This window comes from Stegodyphus dumicola, chromosome 8 (genome assembly GCF_044657685.1).
Source record: "Stegodyphus dumicola isolate Sdum_Otavi_A_Nest chromosome 8, ASM4465768v1".
NCBI classification, from domain to species: Eukaryota; Metazoa; Arthropoda; class Arachnida; order Araneae; family Eresidae; genus Stegodyphus; species Stegodyphus dumicola.
Genome location: NC_140775.1, coordinates 89,056,589 through 89,072,045, shown reverse-complemented (window position 1 = coordinate 89,072,045; position 15,457 = coordinate 89,056,589). Strand labels below are relative to the sequence as shown.

At 31.1% G+C, this 15,457-nt stretch overlaps 1 protein-coding gene across 6 annotated transcripts in view; it reads right to left on the bottom strand.

Annotated features, from left to right (window-relative positions):
* Window positions 1-15,457, bottom strand: part of mxt (Eukaryotic translation initiation factor mextil) — a 152,318-nt gene that overhangs the window by 50,478 nt on the left and 86,383 nt on the right. For all 6 annotated transcript variants that reach the window (XM_085822095.1, XM_085822098.1, XM_085822100.1 and 3 more), the window contains one exon: window positions 3,670-3,763. In XM_085822095.1, the coding sequence (XP_085678221.1) occupies window positions 3,670-3,763 (94 nt within the window). The remainder of the gene's footprint in view (window positions 1-3,669; window positions 3,764-15,457) is intronic.

The window sequence follows — 15,457 nt, the reverse complement described above, 5'->3', positions numbered from 1 at the left end:
TTAAAACATTTTTTTATTAAAAAATTCATTAAGAAAGCACTATTTAAATCACAATCTAAGAATATTTTCTATTTATAACAACAGATAATTACACATTTAATTAATGACATTGATTCTAAAATGATATTAGGATAATTATACATTAAAAGCTACAAAATGCATATTTCATAGTCACAACACACAATAAAATATTTATACATCTTTTCAATTTGAAAATTTTCAGGATATTTCAGCTAATTTATATCAGCTTTCTGCTCTTTCTAGGTTTCTTTACCATCTTTTCTATGCCAACAAATGAATGTTACCCCTAGTCTCTGCTTCACCTCCTAGTTTGGTAATATTTTAACATAATACACTTTTGAAGAACAATTTTCTTTCTCTTTATGCAATCAATTTCTTCATCACAAGTTTCTTCTTCAACTTAGACTTTTCAGGCTTTTCTGTTATTCTAAAAAAATTCATGTATTTAAAATATACAGGGTTAATTTAATTTTTTTAATAGTATGAGTCTTTAATAGTAAATATGAAATGCTGTATCGTCAAGGATGACACCAGAGCCAGTGTGCCAAAATGTTTAGAATTTAGTGAAACACTGAACAACAAAATTTAGGAATAGCAAAATTTTTGGAATTTAGAACAGGCACTGTGCAGCAGAATTTAGGGTTAACAAAAATTTAGAATTTACAACACACAGAAATTACACCAGGCAGCAAAATGCTTAGTCCCGGCTCCATGTATGGTGCACTGAGACATACAAGATAAATTCTTTTTTACGGAAGCCGGACCATTTGACAAGATTATAATTACTTCTGGAATTTCCCATTCTTCAGTCTAGTGAAAAGAAGAGGAAATGAAAGGAAGATAATCATGTTAAGAGAGACTTTTAGGATCAAAGATAGAAAATTCACATAATTCAATATTCTTTCTCCAAAAAACAAGAAATTCATCACAGACTTCCTGTAAAGCATGTCTATTAAACATGACGTTGTCTATATCAACACAATGAAGACATTTTTAATTTTTTTATGGAATCTTCTGGAGTCATATATCTGTAAAACTTGCCTTCAAATCTTTCTGAGGTGCAAGGTCTAAAATCTAAAAGAAAAGTTATCCCTATCAAATCTGTAACAGCAAAAAGCAAGAAGATTTTTGAAAACGAAATTGAGAAAAGGAAACTTAATTTTACAGAGAAAACTGGTACACATTTGAATACTCTGAAACAATTACATAAGGAAAACTCTTAGGGTGAGGATGAATTTTTTTGCTTTTGCTAAGAAATGCTTCAGAAGCTTCATTTATTAGCTTGCTTTTTTTCAGAATTAAAATATTCTCAAGCCAGCAAAACAGAAAATAATGTCACTTTACAAGGGGGGGGGGAATGAAAATGTTTTAACTTAATCAATGTTATATAATAAAAAAATTTAAAAAATCATCAAAAATTTCGTAAATCTGTGAAGCAAAAATTTATGCACAAAACTGATTTTAAAATCGCCAAAATGTTGATAAAATGCCAAATTTAGCGCCATGTAACAAATATATTTATTTTCCAAAAAGGAAAAAGTAGTTTTTGATGTACTATTTTATGATCTCTTCATTAGCAAAACTGAAACAATTTTGAAATATTTATGTTTCCACTGTGGTAGGACCTTGTGCCCAGAAATTTGATTATGGCACCATTTATATTAGAAGAAACGAATTCAAAATCACATCAAATACATATTTGTCAACAAACTGCCAAAAATATTCCTCCAAAATCTTAATTCTTACACAAAATGGATGATTTAAAAAACAGACAGAATCAATAAATAAGCAAAATTAACAACATTAAACTGATTTAGGCAAAAATTACAGACATTTAAGGATCATAAATCATTCCAAAATCCTAAAGATTGTAAGAATCTTGAATGATATTTAAGTCTGGTTACTGTGCAGGAAAATGAAAGCCTGGAAAGACATGTAACTTCATGTCGATATTCTTTAAGCTAGCTACAACTGAAAAAATATGACTTTCGAGAATGAGGGCTTCAACGTTTTAAATGACGCAATTAATTGTAGGAAAGAATATTTGTGCCACTGAACACATGGTTGCTTAAAATGGTTATGCAGATAACAATACATTTTCTTATAAAATGATTGGGCTTCAAATCCCAGTGAATGGGGTGACTGCATGGACATTTTCATGGTTTTCCCCTCAGGTGTAATGTGTATACAAGCTAGTTTGCCTTAAAAAGTGTTCTCTACGAAGGCATCCTTTCTCTTGGGAGATAGCCCTCATATGCTTTTCTATAATCAAATAAACCAACTTATGAGATGATTACTAGAAAACCTGCAGTTCATGATATAACTGCTAAAAACATAATTGAACCACCACTGTGTTTCAGCACAGGATAACAAACGACTGTAAACTTTTGCTGGAGTTCTCTACACATAAACTTGTCCTGAAGTGGTAAACAGTGTAAAGGTACACCCATCTGAGAACAGTTCTAGTTTTTATTGATCAACATTCCACATTTTATGTTTCAGATACCACAGTCTCTATTTTAAATTTATTTCTGAAACAAAACAATTACAAATGTGCTTATGAGATTCCTTTCATATATGCTTTGCTCCTATGTTCTGCAGATGCATATTAAGCTTAGTAGTCACTTCTGTCACAGTAGTTTTATTTTCTGACAGAATAAGCCTCTTTAATGCCTTTTTGTCTGCATCAGTGAATTTTATTTCCTTCCACAATCATGCCTCCCAAACCATGTTTTACTGAGGATATTATATACTAGTAAGGCAATACCTCTCGATATCCCCCAATAATTTTACAACTGAAGCTAACAATGCACCAATCATCCAGGCACCAACAATCTGACCTTTTTGAAACCCAATCAAATCACTCTTTTTCCTTCCTTTCAAACTCCATTTTGTAAAGGCACAATGAACATGTAATAAAGAAAAACAAAACTGACTTTTTCAAACATAGTGTTTCCATTACTTTGGACAATTATTATATAAATTAAGTTTGCCAGACAGAATGAATTAAGTTATTAAGCAGAAATGTTATACGCAGATATATGAAACTGAAATATGAGAAATAGCATAAAATATAAAACTGATGTTAGAAAATCTTTTTTAGCACCCACTGCTTATTAAATATCACCTCCCTTCCAAAAACATTTGTGCCACTTCTTTATTGTTCCAGTTATTAAGCATCTGAGTTTAACAGATGGTGATTTGTGTTACAAACTCTGATATCAGTTTTAAACTGTTCAAGTAAAATAGTAATTAAAAATTAATACTAATTTTAAACTACTAATACAATTTCTAAATCCAATTAATTTTTTTTACACAAATATTCTTAAAATTACATTCTTAATGAAATTTTATCTCTCACTCACAAGTACTCTCTCTCTCTCTGTTTCATGTTGCTCAATAACAGTTTTTCAATTCTATTTCATAGAACTGCTGATACCATTTTTGAGCAGCATCTTTCAGTTCAGGAACCTTTTTTAAGATTTGCAGTGCTTTTCTAGATCTGATTGATGATGGCATTCATGACTTTTTCCTGTATCACTTTTGTTGTCAGTTTTTGCAGTTCTAACATTTTCAAGTATAAGTAACTACTAACAAGTTACTGTAAGTACATATCCAAAGGGCATTCTAAATAAAGAATAAAATTACCCTGTGTAGTCGGAATTTCCACTGGAGCTGAGCTCTGAGTTTTCTTCGTATTAACTGCATTTAACAAAGATACATGAAATGGTAACACTTGAGCCTAAAAAAGGGGGAGATCAAATGAAAATCTTATAAAATATCTATCCATCCAACCATACACACACACACACAAGAAAAAAAAAAAAAAGTTTAAAAAGCATACAGAGTATGAAACTATTTTATTTTTTAAAAGTTTTCAGACTAATTTACACATACTAATTCAGAAGTCAAAAAACAAAAATCAGCGTTATATTTTCAAATTTTCACAGGACTAGTTTTGATGGTTTTACCGAACCATCATCCTCAGCTGCAAAAGCGCAAACAAACGATTATGATTTGGCGACATTGGCATTTTTGCAGCTGAGGATGATGGTTCGGTAAAACCGTCGAAACTAGTCCTGTGAAAATTAAAAAATTTAACGCTGATTTTTGTTGTTTGACTTCTGAATTAGTATTTGTTTGGTGTGTTATTGTGTCTTAATTAATTTAAACATATTTTAACCAAATATATAAGCCAGATTTTTACAAAGCAGTTATATGCAATTTTTGTGAAAAATATTTCATTCTCTAATAAATGGAAAAGCATACTCCATTTTTATGAAACATATCTATGTCTTTTCTGTAAACTACCACATGATAGAATGCACTTAGGAATACCTGTTAAATATATAAATAATAATTTTAAATTTTTAAGTTGATGACAAAATGGGTATTAACTTAAAAATAAATTTAATTTTTTTACAAACAAGAAAACAGTACTGCTGTTTAAACAAAAACAGTATACAAAAACAGAAAACAGTACTCTGTTTAAACAAAAAAGTCTGAGACTTTTTTTTTCATATCAGACAGATGAGATGAAAAACATATCTAGAATTCAATTATTCATGATAAATTGTATAACAGTTTTATCACTTGAAACAATTTTTTTTTTTCACAGCAACGAATGATACAATAATCAAATACGTAAATAATGCTTGCTCGGTTGAATAAAAACATTCATACAAACAAAAATACGAAATTCATTACCTATAAAAATTCTGATGAACTGTTATGTTTTTACGTTTTTGTCCATCTCAATGCATTCAAAAATGCTTGGTTTAATCTTAGTATATGGTACACTCATGATTTGGCGACATTGACATTACAAATGATGCAAAAAAGTTAATTTTAAAGTGTATGAAATGTATGATTGAAAAAATAGTGTTAAACATTAGCATTACTATGAAATATTGTAATCTATAATTATGGGATATTTATTTGTGTAATATTAAAAAATACTAAATTTTTTTATTGATTGTAAATTGCAATTTTATTACTATTCCTTTGGTATCTATTCTTCCAAACACTGTGTAATTCATGTTTTTTAAACATTGCCGTTATGTATGTTTATTAAATTATCTCAATAAATGAATGTTAGAAATTAAGTTTTATTTTTTATTAAATTTAAGTACATTCTATTTTCTTCCCTTACTTTTTATGTGATTGTAATAACAAAAAAATTCATAATAAATAGAAACAAAAAGTTTCATCGTGTGCTATTTAAGAAAGAGCTTACTTTAACGTACTTAGTTTACTATCATATACTATATTATTTCTGTACAATAACAAAAGAAAAGTTATTGATTATATAAAGTGCATGAAATAATCATTGAAATCTATCACCATTCTAAAATGTAGAAACTAAAAATAAGTAAATGCAATAACATATGATCAAAAGAAATGGGTGTTAAGAAACATCAGCATTACTAGTAAATACTGCAATCCATAATTATTGCTTACTATTTAAAAAACACAATTTTTTATTAACTGGACATTTTAGTTCTGTTATCTTCCTTCTGCTATTTATACTTTCAAACACTGCTAGGTCATGTTTTTTCTTAAAAGGTGCTGTCATATATGTTGTTTGTTAGGTTATTATCTAATTTTAGATATGAATATCGGAAGTTCTTTTTTTGGTTATTAGATTTAGGTATATTTTTGTATGAAATATTTATTATCACATTTATTAACTACTTTATACAGTGTTTCGTTTGCATATCTTGGAGATATAAAGTTAATGGTTATATTTTTTACTATAAAACGCAAATAAATTTATAGTTGAGTTCAGGTAAAATACTGATTATGTTACCTAAAGAACCGCTTCATAATTTATCATGACAGGGGCAATTTTCAATGTCTCTGAGATTTAACAGAAATAAATGTGATAATGCTGTTATAATCAAAAAAGCTCTACTTTTTTACCCACATATATATCCTTACTTTTATTTATGTCTGATTTAGTTTTTTCACTTAAAACCTACTATTAATGTTATATATTTATAATAACCACTGTTCCGTCTTTTTGGTAGATAGGTGGCGCTCTTGATGCGCGCCGATGAAAAATATATCACCTTGACGCTTGAACATAAAGAATGGCGCATGTCATATTTATTTGATGCTTGATTATGTTTCATGGCCGCTATAGGCGGAAGTAATATAAGTAATATAAGTTTATCGTTAATAAATGTTATTTCTATGTTCTAAGAAATCTTGAAGTTTTGCTTTGAAATTCTAATGCTCTCCCAACCTTGACTCCTGAAACGAAACGATCTTTGAATTTATGACTCATGAAGAGAGAAACCACACATACATTTTTCTGGTGCCGAAACCCGGGACAAGGGGAAATTACCTTTTGAAAGGTAAGAAATTTGATTTATTTGTTCTTGGTATCGATCTTTGAAAACGAAACATAATGGATGATTTAGCAAAAAAGAAAAAGAAATGTGCTATTGTACGTAGTAAAGTTACTACACTTCTAAATAAACTTGAGAAATTATTATCGGAAGAATTAAGTAAAGAACATCTAGAAGATTTAAATTCATCATATGAATTGTTAATTGAATACCATGAGAAACTTAAAACTCTTGACTCAAAGATCGATGCTCTCATAATTGATGAAAAAGAATATGATAACGAACTACTTGTATGTGAAGAATATGATGAAAAAATTATAACGTTTAAAGCTAAGATTGTTAGTAAAGTAAAGAAAATTAACAGTAATGAAGTTGTTGAAAGAAGTATAATTGCAACTAGTAATGGTATTAGTAGTACTCTGAATGGTAATAATGTTGTTACAAGTAGTGCTTCAGTAAAGTTACCTAAATTAAATATTGAAAAATTTGCTGGTGATCCCAGTAAATGGCTCGAATTCTTTAATTCGTATGATAATGCTATTCATTCTAATCCAAGTTTATCTAAAATAGATAAGTTTACATATTTGAAAAGTTTATTATCTGGTTCAGCATATAATTGTGTTTCTGGTTATGCTTTATCTGAAGAAAATTATGATCTATGTATTAAAAGTTTAGAAGAGAGGTTTGGTCGTAAAGATGTTATTATATCAAAATTCATGCAGATGTTGTTGCAGTTAGAACCAGTTAAAAGTTCTTCAAATGTTTTTGAGTTAAGAAAGCTCTATGATCAGTTACAAATCTGCGTTAGAAATTTAAGTAGTTTAGATGTTACTAGCGGTTCATACGGACAGTTATTGAACCCACTAATTCTTAAATTGTTACCTGAAGATTTAGCTCTTGAATTCCATAGAAAAAGAACATCTAACCAAAATATAGACGTAAGTGAATTAATAGAGTTCATTAAAATAGAAACTGAATGCCGAGAAGCAAGTATTTTGATTAATAGCTCAAAAGGTAATAAATACACAGGGGTTAATCCTAAACAAGGGTTCAAAAATTATAAAGTCAAATCACAAGCTTCTGCTTTTAACACATCGGTAAAAATGTTTTGCATATTCTGCAAATCAAACGAACATACATCTGCCGGATGTTTGAAATTTCCCGACGAACAAAAACGAAAGAAATTAAAACATGAAGGTCGCTGTTACAGATGCTTTCTGAGATCACATTTGCGGTCGTTTTGTCATTCAAAAATACAACCATGCGAAAATTGTAACGACAAAAATCATAATAAACTTTTCTGCCATTTGAAATCGAAAGAAATGGAAGATGTTAACTCCGCAGATACGCAAAATAAAACTTTAGTATCTACTTCCCACTGTAACACTCTAAAACCTGAAAATAGTGTGCTTTTACAGACATGTTCTGTTATTGCTCAAAGCAAAAATAAATCGAGAATCGTAAGATTATTAATTGATTCAGGTAGTGAATGAAACTTCATCACCCACAAGTTAGCGCGCGATTTAGAATTGCAAGTCATTAGAAAAGAATTTCTAACAATTTATTCGTTTGGAAATCAGCACGGTAACTCGCAAGAATTTGATGTATATAGTCTAAAAATAAAAAATAAAAACGATGATCGCTGCCTTGTTGTAGAAGCTATAGGGATAGAATTAATATCATCAATAGAATTCCAGGCGCCATCAACATGTCAAAACATTAAAGAATTTATGACTAAAAAGGGCTTGGAACTTTCGGATACAAGTCCCGTTAATGAGAACATAAATATTCTGCTTGGCGCGGAGCATTTCTGGTATATACAAACAGGAAGTAATTCAATGATAAATGATGGTTTGTTTATAGTACCGACCATATTTGGATACACAGTGATGATTAAAGTAAAAAATAATAATACTCGAATTAATGCGTTGTTTTTATCTGCCGTTGAAGGAAACACATTTGATTTGCAGTCATTTTGGAAATTGGATTCGCTAGGAATTGAAAATGAAAACAAAACATTTTCGGAAACTGATTTGGATACTATTAAGCATTTTAATGACAGTTTAAAATTTAATAACGGCAGGTACGAAACAAAACTCTTTTGGAAGGACAATATATCACAACTCGCTGATAATTTTTTCGTTGCTAAACAACGATTTCTAGGACTTAAGCATAAATTAAAGGGAAATGATTTCCTATATAATGAATATGATAATATAATTAGAGAACAAGTTGAAAGGGGGATTGTTGAACAATGTAAGTTTGTTGAAAATGAACCTAACTGTTATTATATGCCTCATAGGCCCGTTATACGTGAAGGAAAAGTAACAACAAGAATAAGAATAGTTTATGATGCCTCTTCTAAGTCTGAAGAAGCTAAATCGTTAAATGAATGTTTGATATCAGGCCCTAATTTAAATCCTAACTTATTGGATATAATTTTAAAATTTTGCGTACATAAAGTTGCATTTTGTGCAGACATAGAGAAGGCTTTTCACCAAATTCAAATTTATAGTGAAGATAGAAATTTTTTAAGGTTCTTATGGTTTGATCATTCTTACGACGATAGTGACAATAGTTTAGGCTTTAAGGTTTTCCGAATGTGCCGAGTGCCGTTTGGAATGACAACAAGTCCGTTTATTTTGTCCGCCACTATCAAACATCATATTAAGGGTTATGAAAAGAAATATAGCAAAGCTGTTGACATGTTAAATAAGTCCCTATATGTTGATGACCTTATCCATGGAGCAGACTCCGTTGAAGAAGTTTTCTCATTATCAACTGATGCAGTTAAAATTCTTCAAGACGCTGGTATGAACTTAAGAAAATTTGAATCAAATTCCGTATCTTTAAAAAATCATTGGCAAGATATTGGTTTAATTAATAAGGAAGATAATTTGGATAAGAAAACGTTAAAGGTGCTGGGAATAATTTGGGATTTGGATGAGGACACATTGAAATTAGATGTACAAGAACTTTTACAACCAGTTGACTGGAAACACGTTACAAAGCAAAAGGTATTACAGATTGTGGCAAAAATTTATGACCCAGTTGGATTCATTGCACCCTTTGTTATCAGAATAAAATTCTTATTACAAGAGTTATGGGAATTGGGTATTGATTGGGACACAATTTTGCCCAGTTATTTGAGTGAAAAATTTAAAACTTGGTACTTTGAACTTGAAGTTATTCTCAACTTGTGTATTCCTAGAAAATACATATTAAATGATGAATGTGTAAATTTCGATAAAATAGAGCTTTTTGTCTTTTGTGACGCCAGCCTCAAGGGATATGGAGCTATTGCATATTTTCGTGATCCTGATTCTTGCTGTGCGTCTTTTGTTCTTTCAAAGAGCCGTGTATCCCCACTTAAAAAATTAACCTTGCCTCGTTTAGAACTTATGGGAGCCATTATTGCCGCAAGAATAGTTAAATATTTAAGGAAATTATTTAATATCCAAGAAGATAATGTATTTTGTTTTAGTGACTCTAAAATTGTTCTTCACTGGATCAGGGGTACCGCTGATAAATGGAAACCCTTTGTTGCTAATCGTGTACGTGAAATACAAGATGTTGTATCACCTTCGCAATGGAAATACTGTAAGGGAAATGACAATCCGGCTGACATAGTTTCACGTGGATTAAGAGCTTCTGATCTAGTGGAAAATAAACTTTGGTTCAATGGATCAGTGTGGTTAAAAGAGAAAAATGTACCTTCATCATCTTTTGATCCTTTGATCGAGCCTATGGTGGAAGAGGTACAGGTAGAACAGCGTCAAACTACTGTATGTTCTGTTATTAGCCAAGAGGCTGAATTTGAATTGACATCCAGGTTTTCATACTGGAAAAAATTGAAACGTGTAACTGCATGGTGTTTAAGATTCTGCCACAATATTAAACCTACATCTTTAAAACTCAAGGGTTTTTTAACAGTTCAAGAATTGGATAAGGCAAGCAATTTGATTTTTAAAATCATGCAAAATTCCGAATTTAGAGAAGAAATTAGACTTTTGAAAGCAGGGAAGAAATTGAATCTCAGCAGTAAAATCCTGAAATTAAATCCTTTTCTTGATAGAGAAAAAATCCTTAGAGTCGGTGGTAGACTCTGTAACTCGAATCTTTCAGAAAACACAAAGTATCCAATCATTCTTCCCAAAAGTCACCAAGTTACTGAATTGATAGTCAAACACTTTCACGAAGTGAACCTTCACGGAGGAGCCACATTAACATTATCTGCTCTGCGACAGAAATATTGGATCGTTAATGGCCGAGAAATTGTAAGAAAAATAATTTGGAAATGTATAAAATGTTTTAAAAATCGAACAAGCACATCCAGTCAGATAATGGGCGACCTACCTGCTTCTCGCGTATTGCCGGGTAGAACATTCTCGAATACAGGACTAGATTTTGCAGGCCCCTTTTTAATTAAAGTTAGGAAAGGAAGAGGAGGAATGAGATATAAATGTTACGTTTGCCTTTACATATGCTTCACCACAAAGGCCATTCACCTAGAAGTGGTCAGTGATCTAACAACTGAAGCATTCCTAGCATCTCTGAAAAGATTTGTGTCACGCAGAGGAAAACCCAAGAAAATCTTTTCCGATAGAGGCACCAACTTTGTTGGGGCTGATCGAGAATTAAGAAGATACATAGCTACACTTTCCTCTGAAGAAGCATTTCAAAACTACCTGAGCGGTGAAAATATTCAATGGATCTTCAATCCTCCTGCTGCCCCTCACTTTGGAGGCCTTTGGGAGGCTGGAGTGAAACAAATGAAGATTCACTTAAAGCGGACTATTGGGACCCAGGTTCTGACATACGAAGAATTTCACACCTTAATTACACAGATCGAGGCGTGTTTGAATTCAAGGCCAATAGTTTCCATCTCATCTGACCCTGAAGATTTTAATCCTTTAACACCTGGACATTTCCTAATTGGGACTACATTAACTGCAATTCCTGAACCTGATCTTACAAATAATAAGCTAACCCCTGCTGAAAGATGGAAATTGACACAGCAAATTTTCCAGAGCTTTTGGAAACATTGGTCTAGAGATTATCTTTCACAATTACAAGGGCGTACCAAATGGTTGAGGGATAAACCAAATCTAGCCCTCAATGACTTAGTCTTGATAAAGGACGAAAATTTGCCTCCATTAAAGTGGCGACTTGGACGAGTAATTGAACTATATCCTGGTGCTGATGGAAAAGTTCGTGTTGTGAAACTAAAAACTTTATTGGGCGAAATGAAGCGTCCTATACATAAACTTTTCCGCTTACCATTGAGTGAATAAGACTCTAAAAAAAAAAACCATTAATTGTATATTCATAATTTGTGTCTTTATTATTATTATTAATTCAATTATGTTTCAGATTCAGAGAATGGACCACAATTGTGGATTATGGTAATTTAGCAGTTTCATTATTTTGTTTTCCTTCTAGAGATTGTAAGTATGTTTTATTTGTAAAATTTTGTACTAAATTTAATGTTGTTATTCAATTTAAATTTGTCATTATGCATTTTTATTTTATATGATATACTGTTGAACTTTTGGAAAGCTTGTTTGAATCTAAAATTGAAAATCTTTATAATAATATTGTAATGAACCAATGTTCATCGGGGCGGAGTATGTTCCGTCTTTTTGGTAGATAGGTGGCGCTCTTGATGCGCGCCGATGAAAAATATATCACCTTGACGCTTGAACATAAAGAATGGCGCATGTCATATTTATTTGATGCTTGATTATGTTTCATGGCCGCTATAGGCGGAAGTAATATAAGTAATATAAGTTTATCGTTAATAAATGTTATTTCTATGTTCTAAGAAATCTTGAAGTTTTGCTTTGAAATTCTAATGCTCTCCCAACCTTGACTCCTGAAACGAAACGATCTTTGAATTTATGACTCATGAAGAGAGACACCACACATACAACCACTTTCATAATTACTCTCACTTACATGCTAAAGGATTAAGGAAAAAAAAAAATGATGAAATCTTAAATAATCGAAACTTAGAATTTAAGTTATTTAAAAAATATAGTTTAAAGTACTGAAAATTATTAAGGCTATTATTAATTATGCATATTTAGTTTAAAGAGAAAAAATTGTATTATCTTCTGGTTTTCAGGAAATTACAAAATATTTAAACTTTAGAAAAATACAAGAAATAAAAAATTTTAAAAAAGAAGAAAATACATTAATTATTAAACTTATTTTTCTGCATAAATGATTATGTAACGCAAGGACATAAAAGCGACGTTTTCACAACTGTTGCAAGAAGGTCAAATTCTGCAAACATTAAGACGCCGTGATACGATGCTTTCACAACCAAAATACAACCTGAGAAAGATGCAATAATGACGTCTATTCAACATAAACCTCATCTGCAAAGACGTAATAAAGACGTCTTTCCAACGGTTGCAAATCAGTGGAGTTTCGCAGATATATGAGCGTATTAGAGACGACATATCGCAATATAAGCCATATTGTAACAACATCCATGACGAGTTTGCTACGTCGTTACAACATTGCTGTGCTACTTGGGATGTACTTGTATCAATATGAAGATCTCAGTAAAATGTACAAATACAAAGCATAATAATATAACGATTAATTTTTTTATTGTAATGAATTATTGTTTAGAAAATAAGTTTGATATTAAAAGTCTACATTCATTTTATAGTTTGATATTAAAAGCATACTTTCAATTCTTACTCTCCAAACTTCTCAATTATCATTTTGTAACATACTCAGTTTTCTATTTAATAATTCATTAGATTATTTTTTTCAGCATCTAAAACTAGATAAAGCATTCTAAAAATGATATATTGCATTTTCTCCTCTAGAGCAACAGACATACTATTTGTTTCATTATAATCCACAATATCTAAATTGTGGAACAAATCAATGCTGATATATACATACATAATCTGAAAATCGGCAGGTTACAGAAAATACACCTTGCCCTTCAAAATTCTCTATAGTAACAAGCGGATTGCATTCAGTTGCATACTACAATAAATATCTCTTTTTTTAAAGAAATCACTTAATTTGATTCATTCTTTATTAAACTAAAAGATGGAAAAACATTAAAAAAATTGCAAAATCTAAATAAAACATTAATTAAACCAAGGTTTTTAAATAAAGATTTCTTGATTAAATGGAAAAAACTGTTAATCTTAGAAAATTATTCAATCTGAATCAAGAAATAACCATATTGATAATAAAGTGTATCATCAGCCATGGTGTAACAGCATAGTGTGAGCCATGGTCTTCTGAATTAGACATTTCCAACCACCTCTACTAGCAGCCAAATTATTCCAGTTCTTAGTTTTAAGGACTAAACAATCCTCCTTTACAGCATATATCCATCAAAGTCTAGGTCTACCTCTCCTTCTCATGTTCCTGGTCCAGCACGAAAAGTTTCTTTTAGAATGTTACTGTCATTCATATGGAAAATATGCCCAGCCCAACTGAGGTGGCTTATTTTAAGGTAATGAACAACATCTGGCTCTTTGAACATTTGTTACAATTTGGTATTAAGTCTTCTATGCCAGATACCATTTTCCTAAAGTCTTCTCATGACATTGTGTTCAAAAATACCCAAGATCCCTTCCTCCTACACGGTCATAGTCCCGGTCTTCAGAGCATAAGGATCGATTAGGGTCTTGTAATAGGCTTTGTCTTTTCAGGTAAAAAGCCAGATCTAAGTTAATTCTTTAATCTATAAAAAGCTTTATTAGGTGCAACAATATATCTCTTTATTTCAAGTAGGACATCACTGCTTTTGTTTAACATTGATCTCAGATATATGAAATTTGTAACCGTTTCAAATTTATGATCCCCAATTAAGAGATGAGTTAGGGTTTAAATATTTCAAATAGTAATCATATATTTAGTTTTATCTTTAATAATACAGCTCACTGGTTTAGCCTCTCTCTTATTAGCTTCAAACACTTCTAATAGATATCTTTTGCTTTTGGCTATCAGTGCTATGTCATCTGCAAATGCCAGTAATATAATAGATTTTCTAAAAATACTGCTCCTGGTGTTTAGTCGAGACTTCCTGATGAACCCTTCCAATGCTATTTTAAATAAAAGGCATGACAAGGCATCTCCTTGTCTAACTCCTTTACTAATAAGGAAACCATTAGAAAGGTAATCTTGATTTGCAAAAAGTCATATTAAGCCTACTTTTTACCAATTTTATGTTTCAAGAAAATATCAAAATCATGCATTGTTCTTAAAATTTATTGTGATCAATGGAATCATATGTTGCTTTATAATCAATAAACAAGATATGTAAATCAATATTAAATTCAAGAGATTTCTTCATAATTTTCTAAGGCCAAAGATATGTTCCACAGATTAATTTGCACAAAATCCACATTAATTGTCACCAACAATTCTATCTACACAAGGAACGAGTCTCCTGTACAGTAATTTAGAGAAAACTCTGGAGCAAGTATGTGCCCAGTAAACTTATCCCTGTATAGTTTTCACAAGCCAAAGAGTCTTCTTTTTTTTTGTAGATTGGACATACAATGCTTATGAGCCAATCATCTGGCATCTTCTTACTTGACCAAACATTCTGAATGATTCTACAGAAGAACTCCATAGCAATTGATCCTCTATTTTTCAAACCATCTTTTGTTCAGGGGAGGGGGAAATGTGGTTTCCTTCAATTTGAACTCTTGAATCAAATTTTTCAAAAATTTCTGCAGTTTTTTTCTTAAAATAGAAAATGTGGGTGAATTGCTTTCCTGTTCGATATAGCTTGTCTTTTATTTAAAATAGCCACCTAAAATACTTATTACAAAAAAAGGTACTTATGTATTATCTCATTGATTGTGCAGCAGATTGTCCAAGCAGTGCAGTTTAGCCATCAGTTAAACCCTTATCACATAGGATATTTGTAACAAAACGTTTGCTGAACAGTTCTGAGAAACGTCCTTTGGCAAAATAGGGTTACCATCTTCACTTGGTAAACAGGCTGAAAGCCAAACAAGAATCAGTTATCGCTCAGATTGGCGAAAGTGACGTTTCCTTTCAAGTGACATTCGCTTCTGATAGTCACAAACAAA